General features: G+C 34.4%; 1 protein-coding gene across 1 annotated transcript in view; it reads right to left on the bottom strand.

The window, feature by feature from the left end:
• Nucleotides 1-22,583, bottom strand: part of Kdm4c (lysine demethylase 4C) — a 399,763-nt gene that overhangs the window by 133,187 nt on the left and 243,993 nt on the right. Inside the window, exons 13-15 of the mRNA XM_026391491.2 lie at nucleotides 13,164-13,345; nucleotides 11,395-11,608; nucleotides 9,133-9,209 (exon numbers count right to left, since the gene is read on the bottom strand). Coding sequence (XP_026247276.2) covers nucleotides 9,133-9,209; nucleotides 11,395-11,608; nucleotides 13,164-13,345 — 473 coding nt within the window. The remainder of the gene's footprint in view (nucleotides 1-9,132; nucleotides 9,210-11,394; nucleotides 11,609-13,163; nucleotides 13,346-22,583) is intronic.

Genomic DNA, 22,583 nt, shown 5'->3' with positions numbered 1-22,583 from the left:
ATGAACAGTGAATAATGAAAACTAATGACCCTATCAAAATGCTGTCTTTCTATTGAAAAGAAGTAGAGTTGAGTTGAAATACTTAGCAGTTTTGAAAATCTTATCTCTTTTAATATTTACATGAAAAACTGACTAACTTAACCCACAACCATCTCTAAATATTGTCAGAAAGGAAACTTTTGAGTAACTATGTTCCTAGAACATTACAGTATGTATGTCAATGGAATTTGCATTGTTTTCTAAATTAGAGAATGATAGTTTTTTTTGTCCTCAAATTTACAACATTGACCAAATAAACTTAGATTTAACTATCTAAATTACCGCCACTTGTGAAAAGGGAAAAAGTGAATAGAAAATCATACTCTTCATTTATTTCAAAACACTTTCTTTAAACCTAGATTCATCATTCTAATGACATTGATTACATTAGTATGAAAATTAATTTGAGGTTTACAGAGCACCTGCCTGTTAGCTGTATAGCAAGCCATTTACATGACAGGTAGTAGCAAGAGCAGTATCTGCATAATTTACGATTGATCATAGGTAAATCACATGGAGCTTACTACATTTACGATAGTATTTCCAGGATCCTGTGCAAAACTTCAAGTTGAACATACATCCAACACAGATAAAATTATATAACATTTTGCTTTCAAATAAAGACTCAGCTGGTTTACTCTTTCTTCCCAGCATGACCATCGACAAAAAAACAGCAAAGTACATGATTTCTTCATCCTGTCACTGGATTAATTTTTACCATTCATGAGAAATGCCTGCATTGCAGTTTCTGTCCCCTCCATTCTTCCTCATTGCAAAGGAGATGCGCCTTGCAGCCAAGTGATCTCCAGGCAGGCACAGCCTGATGTGTAGTACAGAATGTTAGGCTCCCCGTAATGTCACTCATTATTCTTCCTGACTTTACTTGTGCTCTCTCTGGTTGAAGCACTAAGATTAATGAAGCATTTGTTCTCAATCAAGAAGCTATTTATGAATACAGTTCCATTTACACTGAGCTATGTAGACTTCTCTTTCTATTACAAAAGAGGATGGAGGTGTTTATTAAGCAAAAGTGAAAGGAAAGAACAGAGAAAAATGTTTTGTGACTTTTTGGCCTGTAAGCAGTTCCCTAATAGAAAGGCTGAATATCATAGTTAGGCTGTCAGAACAATTGATATACTAAATGTGGTATTCTGTTTGGTTAAGATAAAATAATTATTACCACTCTGTCCTTTGTAAGCCAAGGTGTAAGTCTGCAACTGTTTGGAATAATTTGCCTCCTCAGGAGGGAAGAGGTAATTCTGAGACCAAATATACTGCCTCAGATGGGAGAGTAGGGTTCTGGCTGGTGTTCCAGAGACACCTCTATAGAGAGAAGCAAGGCAGCAAAAGCAAGCACTTGGCTACAGACACTGCCCACTGGTGAATGCCCTGCCTTTGACACAAACAGGGCCTTTCTTTCCCCCTCGTTTTACTTTGTATGTAGATCAAAGTCACCTGGCAGGCTGACAGCCTCTCTTCATCGGGTCTTGACAGTATCCCATGGAAGGAAAAGAAATACAGCATAAAACATATCAGAGAGAGCAGCAATGTCACCATGACCTCTCAAGGCCATAAGCCAATCTGATCTAAAAATCAATGGTTCTGATCTACAAAGCCACATCAGAGTTCTTCACAAAAGAAAACTGTCAATGCTGTTGTCAGTTGGGAAATTGGATTCAGGAGATTATCCAGTTCTGGAAAAGTCCTCTGGCCAGAAAATAAAGTAAATATAAAAGGGAAAAGAACCTGTTTTGTGCAACCACCTGTTAACACCAATTATTCTACATTAAGTAGATAACTCAGTACACTGCAAGTTAGTGCTGGCTCTCATTTCAATGTGAACAAAGACCACCTCAAAACATTTCTGATGTAGGCTAGTTCTTCAGACTTCTTCCCTCTCTAAAAGCAAGTAGCTGGGCAGAACGAATCTAAGCCTGGGAATCTGTAGGACTAAGTAGCCAATTCCATGAATCCTGGTCCTCTTACTACAGAGTAGGGAATCCTGGACAAAGGAATTACTCTCTTAAACCTGCTGACTCATTATCTGTAATAGAGGAGATTTCTGAGACAGATCTAGATCTCTTTGGTCTTTATTAGCACTAAATTGTGTAAAAACTAAGAAAATTCTATCCATACAATTTACATTAGTTTTTATGTAAATCATTAGTTACCCTGAATTTATATTTTTGAAGTTAAGTGATGAAACTACTTTTTCTAAAACAAAAGATTCTGAGAGGGGCTGGGGATGTGGATCAAGCGGTAGTGTGCTCGCCTGGCATGCATGCGGCCCGGGTTCGATCCTCAGCACCACATACAAACAAAGATGTTGTGTCCGCCGGGAAAAAAAAAACTAATAAAATATTAAAAAAAAAAAAAGATTCTGAGAGCCAAATGACGGTAACAAAAAAATTTAAATATATAGAATTTCTAATAATTATTATGAAATTGATATTGAGGAATAAGGTTTTTTTTTAAATGAAATACTGGTAACATAATCCTCAACCATAAAAACTTAGTTCAACTCTCATCATCCTTGTCCTAAGAGAGAACTTCTACATTAGACAAATAGGACAGAAAGCACTATCTTCAGACTCAACAGAGTGGGAGTGGAGTTGCTTTCTATCAGAAGTACCTCCATCTATGGGAAATAGGTTCAATCAATGGGATTTACCCTCAGATCTACGGTGAAAATTGAAAACTCGGTCAAAGAACCCAGCTTTCCCCATTTGCCAGTTCTTATGGAGACATATCTAGACAATTAACGGGCTGAGGCTTGTTCTCAAAAATGTCAGGAGGGACCAGCTTTCCAAGACACAGATCTTCCTACTTGAGACATCAGGCTGAGAGTCAAAATAAGATCCACTCCAAAAATCAAGAAGTTTAATAGGTTTCACAAAAGTCAAAATTCTTCATATAGACGATTAACCCTCAAGGAGTATAAGAAATTAATTTTGAGACTCTGATAAAGGCAGAGAAAAGACTTCCCTTTCATTCATGAGTCAATTAAAATAGTCATGTGCACCACTGGAGGACATGGAATGGCAACAATTACTCCATCCATACATGATACTTATGTACAATCAAAAAATATATATATATGCCAAAGCAGCAAAATGTTCATTTTGTTTTTACTGAATTTGCAAATTCAACTTGTTAGGGTAGATTAATTGTTTTTCATATTTAAAAACAAGGTCTCCCTGCATTGTCTAGGCTGTCCTTGAATTTGCAATCCTCCTGCCTCAGTCCCCCAGCTAGCAAGGATTACATATATTTGCCACCATGCCAAGCTGACATGTTCTACTTTTTGTAAGTTTGCTCACATATAATTATTACTCTATTTTCAAAAATGAAGTAAAATATACTACAGTAAATAAGGCTGAACTGAAGACACATTCTATATATGGGTTTTGATTTCTTAAAACCGTTTTTGGGAAAAAGGAACAGAACATTACATTAGTTATATGTGTACAATTTTATCATTCTGCAGAGTACAATAATTGCTCTTCTGTAGATGTATATTCTGTAGATGTATAAATGCTCTTTCTGTAAATGTATACAATTACCTACTTTATGCATTTCATTATAGAGAATGAGAATCCTAACCTAAAAAATGGTTTTAAAAAATATTTTTTCATTACAAAGTCTACTTTTCCTAGCATGGCAATAGTCATAAAAATCATAATGGATACCTGCATTTTTTATACTGTACTAATGTCAAAAAAATTCAAACTCTCCTGAATTCAGTATAAAGAGACATATTGAAATAAAAAGAAATTTAAAACATAATGTACACTACCATGCATTCCCAAAAGGCAGCTAGATAAAATTATAATAAAGCCTTGGAATAATTTTTATTATACTTTATTTTTCATAGCAATTTTACATTAACAGAAAAATTGAGAAGAAATTAGAGATTCCCCTTATACCCATTCCCCATACATGCACATCCTCCCCATAATCAACTCCTCCATCAGAGTGGTATAATTTGTTACAATTGAACCTATACTGTCACATATCATTCAAAAATACACAGTTTACATTAAGATTATTTCTGGAAAATTTATAATGAAATGTACCCCAAATCAGTATTGCACAGAGTATTTTCACTGATGAATTGTATAAAATGATGAAAACATATAATTACAAGTGAATTGTCATCTGGCCAATAATTACTAGTATTAGATGGTATTTCTTTATTTTAACTCATTGCATCTAACTAGGTTTTTAAAAAAATAGAATTTTTTTGAAGGTCCCAAATTCTTAAAGAAAATTAATTAAAGCAAAAATGGAACTACAAAGAAATCAGAATCAAGGAATTTTAGGACTGCAACAGAACTTAAATACATCTCTTTTGAACTGTCTCATTACATTGCTTTTAAATTTAGATTCTGTTTAGAATATAGGCATATGAACTACTAAAACTTCCCAACTTCCCAACAATTATTGAAGATAATAAAAAAGCTCCTTGGTAAGATATACCATAAGGTATTATTTAGAATTTTTCAAAGTAACAATGAAATGACAGCATAGGCCTAATGCTGCTAGGGACAGAAAGAAGCCTGGCAACTCATGATCAGTCAATATCATGAAACTGAGTGAGAAGTGACTTTCTACAATGTTAAATTATCAGTCTTCACATGCAGCTTTCACTCCCACTTATGATACTCTAACAAAACCCACAGCTTCTATCGCCTGAAAAGTTCCTAAGGAAACACCTTAATTTCCTGGACAGAAACAACTGCCAGCATTGTTACACTGTCCCTTCATTTTAAAAGAGAATTTTACACAAATTTCTTCTTCATTTCTTTAACCCACTTATATTTATTTATTCTTTAGAATTTCATATTATAAATTCTTCAGAATATCTATGAAAATCTTATTACTATCTTTAAAACTCTATATATAAAGCATTAAGGACTTAGCTTTTGTAATAAAAGAAAGTTTTTAGGTTGCCAGGCTACTCCAGATGTTAGTTTTCTTTCATGAATAAAAGTTGTGGTCAGACATAGAGTCATTTTGGGGCATTTACAGAAATACTTACATTCAGAAAAAGTTTTAAAAGAATAAAATGGAAAGGGCGGGGGGCAGACAGAGAGAAAAAGGGAAGAGGAGAGGGGAAAGAATACAAATTCTCTTTATGGTGAGAATATTAGGTTTACATTTTCACTAAGGAGAAGCTTATAGTGGAAACTGATGCAGATAATAGATACAAAATATAGAAACTTAGATCAAAAGTGATAAAATATCCACGAAGAATCTAAATAACAAGAATCAGACACTAAAATCAGAATACTGCATTTACACACCTAGAAACAGTACTTGGAGTGACTCAGGAGGCTGAAGTAGGAGAATCACAAGTTCAAGGCCAGCCTGATCAAATTAGCCAGATCCTATCTCAAAATTTTGAGCTGAGAATGTAGATCCCTGGTAAAGCACCAGTAAATTCATTATCTAGTACCACACTAAAATAAACAAAAAGGAGTTGGCAATGTTTGAAATGCTCTTGAAAATGAAATTATAGTGAAGGAGGAAAAACTACTCCAAAAAAAGAATTATTAAAACACACAAAAAAGCACTCCGAACACAGCTGAAAATAAAATAATATAATCAGCTGAGTTATAGACTATGAATTCAAACAAAGCTTTAAAATTGTTGCATCTATTAATTTGATCAACATTAATGTAAGACAAAGTTGAGACTGAAGACAATGATATCAAACTATGAAGTAGACAGCCAGAATATGAGGATAGTTATTTCTGGAGCTGTGGGGTTCTTTTATTTTCATCTCATGTGATTGGGGATTTAGAGGCTAGAAATCCAAATCTCAGAAACCAGGTTAAGGTATAATACAAAAATTGTAACTCATCTCTTCCTTAAACACATGCAGTTGAAGCTGTAGTCCAGCTCTCTGTTTCTTAATTGACATAATTGGATGATAAAATAAAGAAATGGTTAAAAACAAAAATCAGAGTTAGGTCTCAACATAATCTTTGGAAATGGTGAGAACACTAAATATCAAAAATAGAAATCTATCTCAGATCCCAGTATCATCAACCTTACTTTAGGTTCATTACCTCACAATGATCTGACATTATAAAACCGTACTAGAAGTATTACAGAGACAAATGAGACAGGAGTCAATTCTCCAGGGAAGAGAAAAAAAAAAGAGAGAGAAATGTGTCACAGTAGATTGGGTAGAGAGAGGTGAGGGGAGGGGAGAGGAGGGGGGATAGGAAGGGCAGCAGAATACAACAGACACTAGTATTGGTGTATGATCAACGTGACTGTATAACCAATGTGATCCTGCAATATGTACATGTGGAAAAATAAGAATTCATACCCCATTTGAATCAAATGTATGATGTCAAGATCATTGTATTGTCTTGAGTAACTAATAAAAAAAAACAGAGTATTTGAATCCAGAGTGACATCTACTCTTTATAATTGGTAAATAAAAAAACAGCATCTGTAAAGACTAATTCTAGCCTCAGAAACCTCTTTTATTATCTTTCCCAAACTGACGTTAAAAATTTCAACTTAGTTCAACACTCTACTATCTGATCTTATTAATTTATTTATTGTCTGAGGGTGGTGATATAATACCTAAGATGTCTTTGCTTCCAAAATACTATTGCTTCTTCACTGTATGATATAGAATCACCATGTATAATCACCATGTATAATTCTCGAATATGCCTTATGAAAATGAATAAAAGATGTTCAAAAGCCACTTACCATAAAAGAAAATAGCTATAATAATTACATTTGTTGTATAATCATATGTCCCAAGCTAAATATCATACAAGACCATTTTGCATTCCTGATAAATTACACTTATTTCACAAGATAGGTTAAAAAATAATTTTTAGGAAGAAGTGAAATATTCTCTGACCAAAGATATGCTCTTAGATTCCCATAAGCTTCTTCAGAAGCTCCATTTAAAAGAAGATCTACAGCTCCTCTGGAATCTAAAACTGACAACCAGAGACTGCTTCCAGAAGAACTCAGGTCTAAGGATACTTTTAAAATGTAATCATTCCAGACACAAAATTCAAAGAAATCATACTTAAGTGTTTAGTAAAAAATAATATTGCAAAACTCACTGCCACACAAAAGTAAATTATCAATATTATCAGTTACTTCTCTACAATACTTAAAACTGCAATTATTTCTCAGGAGAATTGAAAATGGAACTTCATAGACAAAGTTCACTCAAAATCAATAACTTGAAAAAAAGAAAAAACTGGCATCCACTGAGGATTTGAATCATTTCCAAGTAAAAATTAGAAACTATGTGAATCTGAAAATCATTGTAAAGTTATACTCACGAGTTACCAGTTCTCTTATCCACTGAAAAAGATTTAGATGGCTTCAACACTAAAAATACAAATGACCATATTTTTTGAGGAGACAATGAGTTAAGATTAATAGAAATCTGCTTTAAATCAATTCCAAAGAGTGATAAATCAGACTGCTTTCCTTTTAGAACATGCCATATAAAAACAGCAAAATTGATCAGAAACGGCTTTAAAATCAGAATGGATAGACTAGTCCTGATTCTGCCTCTACCATGCAAAGGACAATGGTACCTTTGACAATAGGACTGCTCAGTGTTTGAGCACAGGAGCAAGGCAATAACTATGGATGGAACTCTTAACACCCTAGTGAAGTGATGAGATGGCCTCTATGCCTTGACAAATTTATTTCTAATTTGTCAAGGTGAATGAAAGAATATCACCAAACTGTCGCTACAAAATTTCACTTTGGCTCTACAATGGAATAGAAACTACACAATAAAAAGAGCTGGATATATCAATAAGAATTGAATATATTTATCCAGTCTTGCCTGTAAGTAAGAACTGCTGGCTATTTGAAGATGCTCTATATTCACTTAAATTTCATTAACCTAATTGATCACATGAAAGAAGACACCAAAATGTTTTCTGGGCCTACTAATGTAGAAGTTTCTTAAAAGGGAGATATTGCCTCTGAAATTAAGTAAATCATATTATTTAGACTTTAAAGAGTGCCCATATTTTCCCTCTTACCCTACCCAAAGTGAAAGTCACCAATAATTCAGAAAGATATTGCCCTCAGATTCATTCCTTCAATCTACAGTCACCATGTGTGAACTTCCATACTGAGATCTAACTATACATAATCATAACATAAATTTTCATCATGCAAGGCATGTTTCTTCACATTATCCTTCAGGTTTTTAACTGTGGTTGCAAGAAAATTAAATTCTTTATCATTTAGTGATCTGAAAACATCAAGCTCATCTCCTGCTCTAAGGTCATCAGGGAGGGAGATAGAATGATCTGGCAGGTCATCATGTTTAAGAATGTTCTTTTTGCTCTTGAAAAAACAAGACACCTTTTAAGAAAATTTAGCGTAGAACACAATTAAATGGCAAAATGTATGACACAATAGATTAGTGGAATGGAGATCAACACTGGATCTAAGTTTCAACAGGGGTTTTAGAAAAAAAACTTATTAAGACCAAGAGGAAATGTGTTCCCAAATAATCCTTTGTTGTTAAACATTTTATTTAAAGTTCATGGCAATGCCTGGCGTAGCTTAGTATAAATGTAAACCAGCTTAGTATAAATGTAAGAATGAGTAAGTGGGAGAAAGACCTCAGGCTACTGGAAAAGATGGAAATGATCATGGTTTCTTCAGGCATCAGCTGAATATCTCCACCTTGACTATTACTTAGGATAATTATTCTTAATGATGCCAGTAATAATCCTGTACAGAAAAATTAAGTAAAATTTTAAATTTTTGAGGCCTTGAAAATGTCAATTTCTACAATGGATACAATAGGACAATTTAGAGAAGGACGAACAAAAAAAAACATTAGAGTGTGAAATTACACAGAAAAACATTCATGCAGGGGCTGAGCTTGCCTCACACGTATGAGGCACTGAGTTCAAATACAAATAAATAAATGAAATAAAGGTATTGTGTCCATCTAGAACTAAATATATATTAAGAAAAATTCATGAAATCTTATATTTCTACTATAATTAAATGTATCCACATGAATGGAATAACTGAAGAGGTAAAGCAGTAGTAAAACAAGATACTTACTGCTGTCCAGGCATTTCTTTTGCACCGGGCACAGAGCCATCCAGCACAGATCTCATGAGAAGGAACACCATAACAGCCTAGGAAATAATAGCATGGATCCATGAATTAGGTCTCATGCATCTTTACAATATTACGTATCTCAATACTGACATAAATAAAACCATATCATTTGCCCACTATATACTGTTTTTTATTTGTGAGGCTTAAAACAAAATACAAGCAAGCCTGTGTGAAAGATATTTTTGGTTCTCCTGCTTCATGATTAACAAGACATGATTAACAAAAAAACAAAAAAAAAAGTGGTATGGGTCTTAAGGTTAACTAATGCTCACAATATTTCACAAAGATAATTCTTGAGTAGACAATATTTTTAAGCTTCCAAGTCTGGCCTTTCACACATGCATAAACATTTCCAAGAAGAAGCAATCCATTAAGGAAAGTGTTTTGAAATGCTAAAATAAGTAAACAGCAAATTTTGATGTACTACTTTTTAAATTCATGTGATTTACAATTACACTTTAAAAATTACACATAATTATCCTTCATTTCAGTGATAGGGAAAAGACTACACAATTTGATTAGTGATGAAGTAATGTCCTTAATTCAACTTGTCTGATGGGTCAATGCCTGTCCCAAAATGAATATGAAGATGATTAAGGGTACAAATATATAACAATTATATGGCAGCAAGAAATATGTTGCCAAAAGGAGTGGCACATGCCTGTCATCCCAGCAACTAGGGAGGCTGAGGCAGGAGGATCGCAAGTTCAAGACCAGCCTCAACAATTTAGCGAGAATTGATCTCAAAATAAAAAAATGAAAAGAAGTGAGGATGTAGCTCAGTATAAAAGCACCCTTGAATTCAATAACCAGAATCAACAAACAAAATAAACAAACAAAAAACCTAAGTTACAAAAAACCTAAGAAAATTCTATGGGTAGTATTTACAAATTTCAGTAACATTTGAGATAGGAACAGAAAGTAACAGAAATGTAACTATCTAAAGAAACACCTATAGCAGTTAGCCAATTCTATAAAATATGAAGTTCAAGTACACATTTATGAAATAACATAGCTAAACTGTATAACTCCTACATTTACAATCAAGATTAAATGCCTATTTTGTGTCCTGATGCTTTGCCTCTTAAATATATATACTAACATATGGTGAAACTGTGTTGTGTGCATGCATGTGTGTGTTATTAATTACTATCAATAGAAGAAGATTGCTATTATTATATTTCAAGCAGATGACATTCAAATCTCTTCAGGAAGTATATGGTATCTAATTTATAAATTTATCAGGAGGTAATTCCAACTCTAAAACTATTATTTCTTTGGGGTAAATATGAATGAAGATAACTCCATCAAAAATCTTTTCAACTACACATTGAGAAAGACAGACCGTACGGAAGTTGTTTACAGAATACAAGATTGAGTAAAATTGGAAAAAATAGAATTATTTAAAATAGAGTTGTATATAATGAATCCCTTTTACGTATACTATAGGCTTTATACCAGTTGTATTGTTGTTGTTATTTTAAATATACTCACCACTTCCCCCATTTGTGCAAAAAACAACAAATTACAGGCATGTGCTACTAAACCTGGTTATTTTTGCAATTTCTAAATTAAAATAAATAAATTAAAATTGCAATTTCTAAATTAAAATAAATAAAGTCTAAAACTAAAAGAGAGAGAGACAGAGACAGACAGACAGACACAGCCTAATCATCTCATTTGGGAGAAAAAACTATTGTAATGATTATTCTCCCCTGGAAAACAGTAGAGATTTCCTTTTACTTATAAAAAATAACACTTTAACTCAATACAATAATAACTCTAAGAATCATGAAAGGAAGATTGATTTCTCCTTAAAAAGTCATAAAGAAAAATACTCATCAATCAACATCAGATGTTCACGTTAAATTTTATTATAAGGTAAGTAAAACACAAGCATGTGAAAGAAAGGTGCCTCATGATGGTAACTCACTTGAACACCAAATAAACAACAACAACAATTAAAAAAAAAAAAGGCCTACTCACCACTGGTATTGCATAAGGAAGACTGGGGGGGGGGGAAGGATAATTAATTATTCACCCTCATACTTTCACTAAAAGAAATATGAGGGAAAAAATGATCGAACCATCAAGAATGTCAATAGTTCAATACAATAGATTTGACAGTTCCAAATCAGTGAGCAATAAGAACTACATGAAGCACAGAAAAGTGAGTGATTGATGGACTATAAATGTATTTACTTGCATGAACCCGTACGCAGCATTTAGCACAAGAAATCAGAAGGCTTGTTCCATCCTCTTCAAGGAAGGCGTTGGGTGGAGAATATTCTATATTTTCTTCGCTATAAATAAAACACATCTCGGGAATGAGGGGCTTAGTCTTTCCTCCTGATGCAACCACCTCATCTAATTTGATCTCCCATCTAGAATCATTTTCTTCATTGCTGCTATCTGGCTGAAAAACACAACATTTCCATGTTGAGTGAAAAAGATGGAAAACAGTTCATAATTCATTCTTGTCACTCCAATCCACTAAACCCTCTTCTAGCCATTTGCTTTCACCTTTTGTTATTCCTGTTGTTTTCCTTATCCCAACAATTATTAGCTTTTTCTTTTTTTCTTATTATTAATTGTTCAAACATTACAAAACTCTTGACATATCATATTTCATACATTTGATTCAAGCAGATTATGAACTCCCATTTTTACCCCGTATACAGATTGCAGAATCACATCGGTTACACATCCACTTTTTTACATATTGCCATACTAGTGTATGTTGTATTCTGCTGCCCTTCCTATTAGCTTTTTAGTAATGGTCCTTCTCAGGCTCCCATGAAGAAATTAATCTATGCCTGCAATCTCAGCAGCTCGGGAGGCTGAGACAGGAGGATTGTGAGTTCAAAGCCAGCCTCAGGAAAAGTGAGGCGAAACCCTCTCTCTAAATAATATACAAAATAGAGCTAGGGATATGGCTCAGTGGTCGAGTGCCCCTGAGTACCCCTGAGTTCAATCCCTGGGCCCCGCTTCCTACACATACAGGAAGGAAGGAAGGAAGGAAGGAAGGAAGGAAGGAAGGAAGGAAGGAAGGAAGGAAGGAAGGAATCTGAAAGAACAAGAAAATATTTTGAATGTCTGCTCATAAAAGAAACTGATGAGCTACTAAAACTGTGTTATTCTAAAAAGAGTTCATGGAAAGCATGCATTCTTCTTATTAATTTTTTTACCTCTTCATTTCTAATAGATAAATACATGTGTTGATTTAATAAAAATATTACCAGGTTAGCATTTTAAGGAATATTTTCAAACACCAGGTTTAATTTGAGTAACAGAACTGAGGAGGGGTTCTAAAGCATTTGCCTTATCACAAGGCTTAAAGAGTAAGAGATGTTACTGGTACAAATGACCAAATAAGGCAGAATCATGACAAACAAAAAACTGTCATCTCTCCAAAATGTATGAAAATGTTAAGTATTTGTTCCTTTTATAACTTATGAATTGCTTTATTATCTCCAAAGATCTCATTTAAATAAACGTTCCCAAATTTTATCATTTACCTGAAAATTTTTTGATTATTGGGAATTATACAGGTAGATTGAGATGTTAAAATTTTAAAAATTAATGAAAAAAAAATTGGGGCCCAGAGCTGGCACATATTTTGAGAGCAACATTTTCAAACATAAAACAGTAACCAAGACTAAATTCTCTCTTTGCATGGTTCTGTTTTTAAGCTTTAAGTTTAGTTGTAAAAACAACAGAAACATTGAAATGACTCTTTCCCTGAAAAAAACCAAGATACTCAAAAAGGAAAAAGTACTATCAGAAAAATGGTTCCCAAGGGGCTTGTAGAAATCATTGTTGTCCTTCAAAGAACAATAGCTAAGAAGTATTGCCATCTTATTTTTGATGAATACTCACCTACAATGATTCACAAGTGACCTCAAGGGTACACAGTCACAGAAAGTGGACCAATGTAAGGACAGGTTGACAGCCACACCACCCCAAATTACCTTGTAATATGGCATGAGCAGAGTGCAGATGGCACAGTGTGGCTCCATTTTTGCTGCTGCTGCATTATATTCTTGTTCAGCCACAAAGTTAGGGGACTTTGTCTGCCAAAGGTGAATAAGAGGCTTCGCCCAAGACTCTGTTTCTTCTACTTCTTCCTCAACTGATGGAACTTCAGGCAACTCTTTTAGAAGACACAGCATAAAGATACAATGAGAAGCAACCCAAGGGAAAACCTAGTTATAAAAGAAGCACATATTCCAAATTGTGATATCAATGCCAGACACCAAGCCTATGTTGTCTACTGATACATTCTGAGATATAAAACAGAATAAAAGGAGTTTGATTCTCATTCTCTTCATCCTTTAAAGCCAAAGTCAGACAACCAACCTCCCTTTTCCATAATCCCCATACTTGCCAGGAGTAAAATACCCTCTTATTCCAATGTCACTACTTTAGTATTTCTGTTACTACCACAACACTGCCTATGATAAAATAAGTTTATGTTCATAACATTATCTTCCAGTTAGCAGGATACTCTAACACTGAGAATGCTTATTAATATGCTTACTTTCTTTACCTAACATAATATGTGGTTCAATAAAATTTTTATCAATTGGACTTCATGGAATTAACTTTGGAGTTCAAGAATCCATGATATTTACAGAGCACTTATAATATGTCAAGCAATGTACTACCATTACATGGATATAAAAAGTAATCCCTATGTCAAATCTTCTCATTTGTTCTGTATGATTCTCTAAGAGGGTTAAATCTATTAACATGCAAATCTGTTACTAGAAAAAAGTAGAAAACACCTCCACAAAATATCACTTTAAAATCTTTCAGAGCATTGGAAAGACACTGCATATTAGAAAAATATTCCTTTTGCCCATAGCAGAGGACAGTATATCTCAGATGAAAAGGCATGTCTTGGGCTTAATATTCCTCACCAATAACTGTCACAAGCTTATTAAAAAACATTCTGCACAGTGATGTCCTTAGTTATTCAAATCACTGGTGAACCACTTTGTTCCAGCCCTTGCCATATTAACTTACCTACTCTAGAAAAAGTCAAAATAGATTTACATAGACAGAAAAAAAATGAAATCTTGAATGAGGACAAAATTAAAGATGTCAAATTCCAATGGAAGAAAAAAGGAATGATCCTATTTCAATGATGGTGGTGGCAGGGGCAGCAGCAGCAGCATTGTTATTATAATGGAGAAACACCTGGTATATAGCTAGGAGCACAGTGTTTGAAAACAAAAGGTGAGACCCTTTGCCTATATTTAAGATGATATAAATTAGTTCCACTTAAGTTGCCCTACATTTCACAACAGAAGAAATATTAGAGAAGAGTTGACAAATGAAAGTTAATTAGAAATTATGAATAGCAGTAAGTCCTTCTCATAGGCTAATATCTCTTACAGATACTAAATATGGCTACTACTGATTGGCTTAAAATTAGTTTACTGCACCACTTGCCTTTTTGAAAAACACTGAAACACATGAGACAAAGTTTTTATCCCTGGTCTCAAGTTATCATGAGGAATTCCCAAAATATTTCCAAGAACAGAGGAAATACTTTCTAATTCCTGAAGTCCAGAGACAGTGAAAAACAGGCAAAGACAGGGAAGAACAACAGAGCCAGGAAGTAAAATGGAGCCACAGTGTAGGTGAGTGTGGGCAGAGCTGTAATGGTCCATCTAATTAAAACTCATGGCAAGGTTTGGCCTAGGATGGCCTGATAGAATAAAAAAGACCTCCTCAAACTTTCTCAACACTTGACGTGTAGAGAGGATCCAGTTCTATATCTGTCCTAGACCAAAGCTGACATAGAATAAGGCCCCAAGAGCATTTCTCAACACCATCATAATGTAATCCTATAATTCAAAATCATTACAGAAGCAACACTGTGCAGCACCAAGCACTGGGACTGCCAGAGACCCAGCACCAAATACGAAAGTATATCAAGGTTTAGGAGAACTATGAAAACATTACCAAGCACAGAACTCCCTTCATTCCCATTTGTATTCTCAATAAGTCAGGAGAGGACCAACTATCATTACTTGAAAATATTCTTTTGAGCGAGTCTTCTTTTCCACATACTAAATGAGCCAATGCAGAATGAATAAGTTTTACAATCTGTGGAGAGGAGGTAGATACAGAAATGGCTTGGTTTGGCAGGTAGGGGGGTGGGGAAATAAGACAACAGCAGTTCTCAAAGAATGATCTATAGACTTCAGATGATGCAATACACCAGTTGAACCATCTATGTAGCCAAAACCAGTTTCACAATAACACAGACATGTTATTTGGTCTATGTCACACTACTGACATTTGTAATAGTGACATAAAAGCAGTAGGGGGTAAAATTATTGGTGCCTTAGCTGAAATCAAGGCAGCATCACCAAAGTATTATATTCTTGATTACCTCATATTTTCAGAGGATGAAAAAAATGAAGAAAAAAAAGGAAGTTTCAATTAATGTTCTTGATGAAAAAAGTATTGGATTTATTAAATCTGTGACAAAAAAGGGATATATGTATAAAGTATATCTGTGCACACTGAAGTTCAGCAATTGTCTGAGTTAAAGCTCTTCTGCCATTAACTTGAACTGCAAGGCAAAGAACCTGTCTTTTTCATGGAGAACCATTTTTACTTGAAAGAAAAAAATAAATCAAGATTCTTCAGTGTCTAGCATGGAATTTCATAAAAATGAACAAAAAAAAGTCAGCCTTTTTACAAAAAATAACAGATCTACTTGAAACTTATACCTCACAATTAAAATGTTGGAAAAAAGTGTGTCCATTATTGTGAATGTAACACTGTCCAATACTCAAATAAATTTCCAATGGGACTAATGGTAATGATAACAAACGTAATTTTTAATTAAATATCATATGAGATTTATCAATATCTAAAAGATCTCTATAAATCAGATCTTGTTTAGAAATGCACAATGCTAAAACAAATTACATATGGAGGTGAGTGTGGTGGTGTATGCCTATGATCCCAGCAACTTGGAAAGTTGAACCTGGAAGCTTCAAGTTTGGGCAAGCCCAAGCAATTTAGTGAGACCCTATCTCAGGATGGAAGAAAGGTTGGGAGGGAAGGAAGGAAGTAAAAGACAGGGTATGTAGCTCAGGGGTAAAGTACACCTGGATTCTGTTCACAATTATATTTTTCATATGAACGAATTAATCAATTATGAAATATTCTATCCATTGTACTTTTCATTCTTCTTCATAGAGCCTCACAGTTCATGGTGGTGATTCTGAAATTGTTACAAAACAGTGCCAAAACCCTGTAAATGGTACTATACAGTAAAGCAAAGAATGAGCCCCCAAACAAAGTGGTTCCTTATGTCTTCATAAGCACTTCTGAATTTGTACAAGCAGATTATAACACAGCTCCAGACTCTATATTATCAGGAATTTCATGGTGAATAAGGAAGCTTAAGCAAGGGCTTATGCACCATCCTGTGAAAGAGGGTCAGCCTCATAATTAATACTATTAGGTGGCCACATTAGAAAACAGATATTATCTTTAATAAATATGCTGAAGGGACCACTTAAAAAATACTGCCACCATACCAGCAAAAATGTGCAACAACTCTCTGAAATTACTAAATCACTACATTGCTAAAAAAGAAAAATTTTATTTTATGAAAGACCATGCCAAAAGTTCAAACACCAAATTCCTTGGTAAGTCCTGCAAAACTCATCCAGAAAATTACTTTTAAAATGTATGCACTAAATACTAAGATTTTCTAATAAAAATATAGACAAGAATAGTCAGAACCAGAGCAGAAAGATAGTTAACACTGATGTATAAATATTTCCATGAAAAGGCTTTTTTATGCCTTCAAAGAAAGAGAAATGTCTTTATTTCTCCTCTTCACTCAAAAGCCACACACGCAATCAGCTGAAACTATTATTTCAAAGTACAATGAAAAATATTCTGCCCAGGCATGGTGGTGCACACCTATAATCCCAGTGGCTCAGGAGGTTGAGGCAGGGCGATCACAAGTTCAAAGCCAGCCTCAACAAATTAGTGAGACACTGTTTCTAAACATAAAATGTATTTTTAAAATATTTTTAGTTGAACATGGGCACACGATGCCTACATGTACACAATATCTCTATTTTACTTATTTATTTTTATGTGGTGCTGAGAATTCTTCATTTTTATGTGGTGCTGAGGATTGAACCCAATTCTTCACACATGCTAGGCTAGTGCTCTATCATTATGCAATACCCCAGCCCCTAAAAAGTATTTTTAAAAGGGCTGAGGATGTGGTTCAGTAGTTAAGTGCTCCTGGGTTCAATCCCTGGTATCACAAAAAAATTTAAAAATTGTAAAAATAAATCCAGCACACAAATCTGTATATACAGGATGATGCCAATTCTATAAAACATACATTAAAAGGAACATAGGCGGGTTATAAGTTATTATGATTATAAAACCATCCAAGCTTAAAAATTATAGTCAAAATAATAACAAGCAGGAAATGAACTGGCAGCGGGTGAGGGGACCTTTTCTTAGGAACAGACTGAGGTCAATTCATTCACTCCGTATAGGCTTTTTGAATAAATTCTGCTGATTTTATATGGATTTTTCTAAAGAACACATTTGGGTTATTTGTGGAAGGACTACTGCCAGGACATGCTGATGGAATTCGGCAGATGGGAAAAGGCACTGAACTCCATTACAGGAATTTCCCTTTACCAGTCTCCATGATGACTGCACTGCTTGGGGATATGTTCCAATTATGGTTTTTGGCCGATACAGCACCATTCTCTGCTATGAAAAGCATGGCAGCATCTGTTATGTTTCAGGTACTTGAGCAAAATCTGAATCCTGGGGGGCATTATATATGGTGTCAAACATCCTGGAGGAAATAGAGGGTGAGGAGGAGAATGAAGATGAAAGCAGTAATGAGTTACTCAAAAAAGCAAGGAAGATAGAAACTTTGGAATTTTAGTATTCTTATACTGTATGTGAACTATATTTCAATGTTTATTTTAGTTGACGAATAAGAAAAGTTTATAAAGGTGTGTTCAGAAATACAAAAGATTAAACAAAAATAACAGAGGTTCAGGTATAATCTTAAAGGCAAGTAGTGCCATTCAGAAAAAAAAAATCAAATTTTCCATTACAATTCTGTAATGTGCTAGTTTAATAATGGTTAATAGAGAAACTGCTGTTTTCAGCCTAAGACACTTAAGAAATTAAAAAGGCAAACGTAGGCTTGTTTTAATCAGCATTTTCATTTCTGTAATTAAAAGACCTGACAAGAACAATTATAGATGAATAAAAGTTTATTTGAAGGCTCATGGTAGTAGAGGTCTTAATCCATAGAAGGCTGGCTCCATTCCTCCAGGCTCCAGGTGAGGCAGAACATCAAGATGGAAGAGTGAGACAGAGGTAAGCAATTTATGTGGTGATCAGAAAGCAGAGAGGAACACTCTACTCTCCTGATACAAATAGTCACACCACAATTCCCACCTTCTCTTGCTACACCCTACCACTTCAGTTGCCACTCAGTTAATCCTTATCAGGGGATTAAACACTGATTGGGTTAAAACTCTAACAACCAAATCATTTCTCCTCTGAACTTTCTTGCACTGTCTCGCATGTGAGCTTTTGGGGAAAACCTCACATCCAAACCATAACCCTGTCTGCTCTTGTTGTTTGCTTGGTTCTGCTGCCAGGGATTGAAGTCATGGCCTCCAATATGCAAATCAAGCACTCTATCACTAAGCATCACTCTCAGCTCTGTTACAGTTTTACTCTTTATGTATCTCCTCTCCATAATACAGATGTCAAAATACTTAAGGATACATTCCCACTGAGTCAATATATGCTTTAAAAAACAAACATCCCAAGGGATGCACCTTTAAATTCTTCTTACACAAAAATGCCTTGATAATCATGCTACATCTAAGGTACTAGTTTCACCAGGGAAATTTGGCATTACTGGTGTTGCCTGAATTTCCTGAACAATGATAATTGTTGGTAGAGCACTCACCTAGCATATGTGAGACACTGGGTTCGATCAACAGCACCGAATAAAGATAGATAGATAGATAGACAGACAGACAAACAGACAGACAAAGGTGCTAGGTCCATCTACAATTTTTAAAAAAATTTAATTAAAAAAAAGAATGTTAGTTCATATTTCAAATAGGTACACTCTTGAAATACACATGGGCAAAAACAAAGACTACTGGGAAATTAATCTACTCTATCAACAAAGATGTCTTGTTGTCATTAGATCTTCATATGTATTCTTTTCAGTACTCTCACTATTACTGGGAATTGCTAGTGTAGTAAAGCAGAAAGAGTGACAATCCTGGAATTGAACAGACAGCATTTAAAGTCTGTTATTTGCCTCTTCAATCCTTGTGATCTTAGGCAAGTGAATTAGTGAGAATGTACTTCAGGTTCCTTTCTCAGTAAAAATCCTCTATCTTTAAGAATTATAAGTAACATTTACTAATAGAGTATATAAAAAAGAAAAAAAGTACAGTTGATTATCATATCATGGTGGGGACAAGAAGAAGAAAACTCTTGTAAGCAAACTGTCATATCTTTGAAAACCAAGCTAACCACATGACACCAAAAGGAACTTATTCTGACAATGAAATCAAAGATGGGTTAAAGGGTGAGCACACAAATCTCATAACATTCCAGGAAATATGACAGATGAAGAAACTTTAAACAATCAGTCCCTTGCTTTCAAATAGTTCAAAACATCCCACAGGAGAAATCTCAAGTTCTTAAGCTACTTCACTAATAGCATCTCCAACATAAAAATCAAAAAATGGCAAAATAAGATCTCCAAGCAGTGAACAATAAAGCATGTTGTAAGTGACGGGGGGTGGGGGGGGGACCTTTCTGAGCTAAAAAGCTGACTTCTGGTCATCTCCATAAAGGACAGTGTGATCCTTGGACCCGGTAGTCCAAGAACTACCAGAGGTAACACCTGGCAGATCACACTAAACAGCTGCTAAGAAGAGAAATTCAAGCAGAACAGTCATGATGCCAACTATGAGGGAAACTTAGAGAACATAAAGAAGCATGAAGAAAAGGCTGGAAACCTTCATTCTTTCCTTGCATATCAAAATCCAAAATGTTGTCCTATCAAGTCTACTTCATGCCAAATTCATTCCCTCCTTTCAGATGTTCATACTCATTGTTCTTTTCCAAGAAGATTCTTAACAAAGTCCTTCAGTAACTCACTTGAAGTATTTACAGTTTACCTCTCACGAGATAATGTAAGCAATGCTATAGAAATATTTCTGTAATACTGAAACATGGCCAGATATCATAGTCAACCTTTCATCTTTATTTCTATTATTTTAAAGAACAAAAAAATTTCAGCAATTTTTGACCCTGAAAACATTTTTCTAAAATGAAGACAATATACACTATGTAATAGAAGAGAATATATGTAATGTAGAACTTAGAGGTTCATTTCTCTAAACTTGGGAAACTAAGCTAAGAGAGTTCAGAATACATAGATTTAAAATGATAAACCATTCAGTGGCTGGGAGCACTGGCATGTTAAAAAAATAAATAAACAAAACTTCCTGAATGTGGTAGATTCCTACCTAAAATACATGACCCTGGTGCCTATGCACCAGACTACAGGAAGTTGCCACCTAGGACTATGCAAAAAAAACAAAGACTACAACATAATCATAAAAATAACATTTAAGTATACATGAACTTTCCTAACTTCATTCTCCATCTTCAGAGGTAGACTTGCAAGAACACTAAAGGGGAGGGGTTGATTAAAACACAAAATAACATATTTCAAAATATGGGATAACTTAGTGGTTGGTACAGTTAAGACATTTATGTCTTTGGGGAAAGAGATTCAGGTACAAGTTTAAGGAAACAGAAAGTAACATATTTAAGTGAGTTAATGAAATTGTAATATTTATAAAGAATAATATTTATAGAGAAAAAACTATCAAATACTGGCAGTTTCATGCATTTCAACCTAATGTAATAATTTATTTTTCTAAAGAATGAAATGGACAATGTAGTTGTAATATCAAAAAGTGTTCCTCAGATGTTTTTTCCAAGACTCTAATAGTAGCAAGACATGCATAAAGTCAAAGGAACCAAAGCCATAACTATTTTACATTCCCAATGCTTTTCGTACATTCAGACACCTTTTCATAAACAACATGCCAGTTCAGAAAAATTTCAATAAACATGAAAAGCACAGAAAGCAACCATGTAGCATAAACTAAAAAGCTACCATTTTTGTTTCTTAATTAATCAAAACCTAAACAAACCACTAGCATAATAAGAACAAGGTGTTTTTAATTTTTAATACCCAATACTATAACTGAAGCCAGTGCCACTGGGGCTTCCAATGGAATTTAGTGATAGAAAATCAAGCTAAAGCAAGAATACCTGATATTATTACAAACCTGAGCACTACATAAAATATCCATTCAGTCTGACTGCCAACAAAATCTAAGGTTTAATATCCACATAATGCCGGAAAACACTGGCTGTGACCTATCAAAAAACATACCAAGCCAATCTATTTAGTAATCTGCTGAATTTGCTGTTTTATTGCTTAGAAACATAGCCAGGCTTATAATGAAAGTATAATATTACCTCAAGCTAATAAAAATTGATGGAACAAAGACAAGAAATCATTATGCAAAAATTAATAACATTTGGAGCATGACAGCAGCAGTCATCATGAAACAGTAATTGTTTTTCTAGCAGAGAAAATGACTTTTTACAGAGAGGAAATACTTGAGAGATGTACCTATACTTAATTTAATTATTTCCTTTTTTTTTTCTTTTTTTTTGGGGGGGGGGATGAGGGTAACCAGGGATTGAACTCAGGGTCATTCGACCACTGAGCCACACGCCCTCCCTTTTTTGTATTTTATTTAGAGACAGGGTCTCACTGAGTTGCTTATTAGAGTTTCGCTTTTGCTGAAGCTGGCTTTGGACTGTGGTCCTCCTATCTCAGTTCCCAAGCTGGTGGGGTTACAGGCATGCGCCACTACACCTAGCACATTTATTTCTCTTTTCAATGAAAGTCAATAATAGAGCAAGGACAAAATAGTTTTCTTTCTTATTAGATTTTCATAAAATAAAATAATCTTAAAGAGTTTGAAAGAAACTTTGGATCACTATTCCAAATCCTATTTCATCATACAGATAAGAAAACATCTGAGATGATACTTAGAGAGATTAAGAGAAACATACTCCAAGGCCAGATATTGGTTTGTTTGTTAGTTTGTTTTTTGTACTACAGACTGAATCCGGAAGTGCTTTACTGAGCTATATGACCAATTCTTTCTATTTTTTGTTTTTGAGTAAGGATCGTGCTAAATTGTTGAGGACGCCTAGGCAACTTACTGAAACTAGTCTTC

The sequence above is a fragment of the Urocitellus parryii genome, chromosome 4 (assembly GCF_045843805.1).
Source record: "Urocitellus parryii isolate mUroPar1 chromosome 4, mUroPar1.hap1, whole genome shotgun sequence".
Lineage (NCBI taxonomy): Eukaryota > Metazoa > Chordata > Mammalia > Rodentia > Sciuridae > Urocitellus > Urocitellus parryii.
Note: the sequence above shows the minus strand (reverse complement) of the source record. Positions and strands in the feature narration are given on the sequence as shown.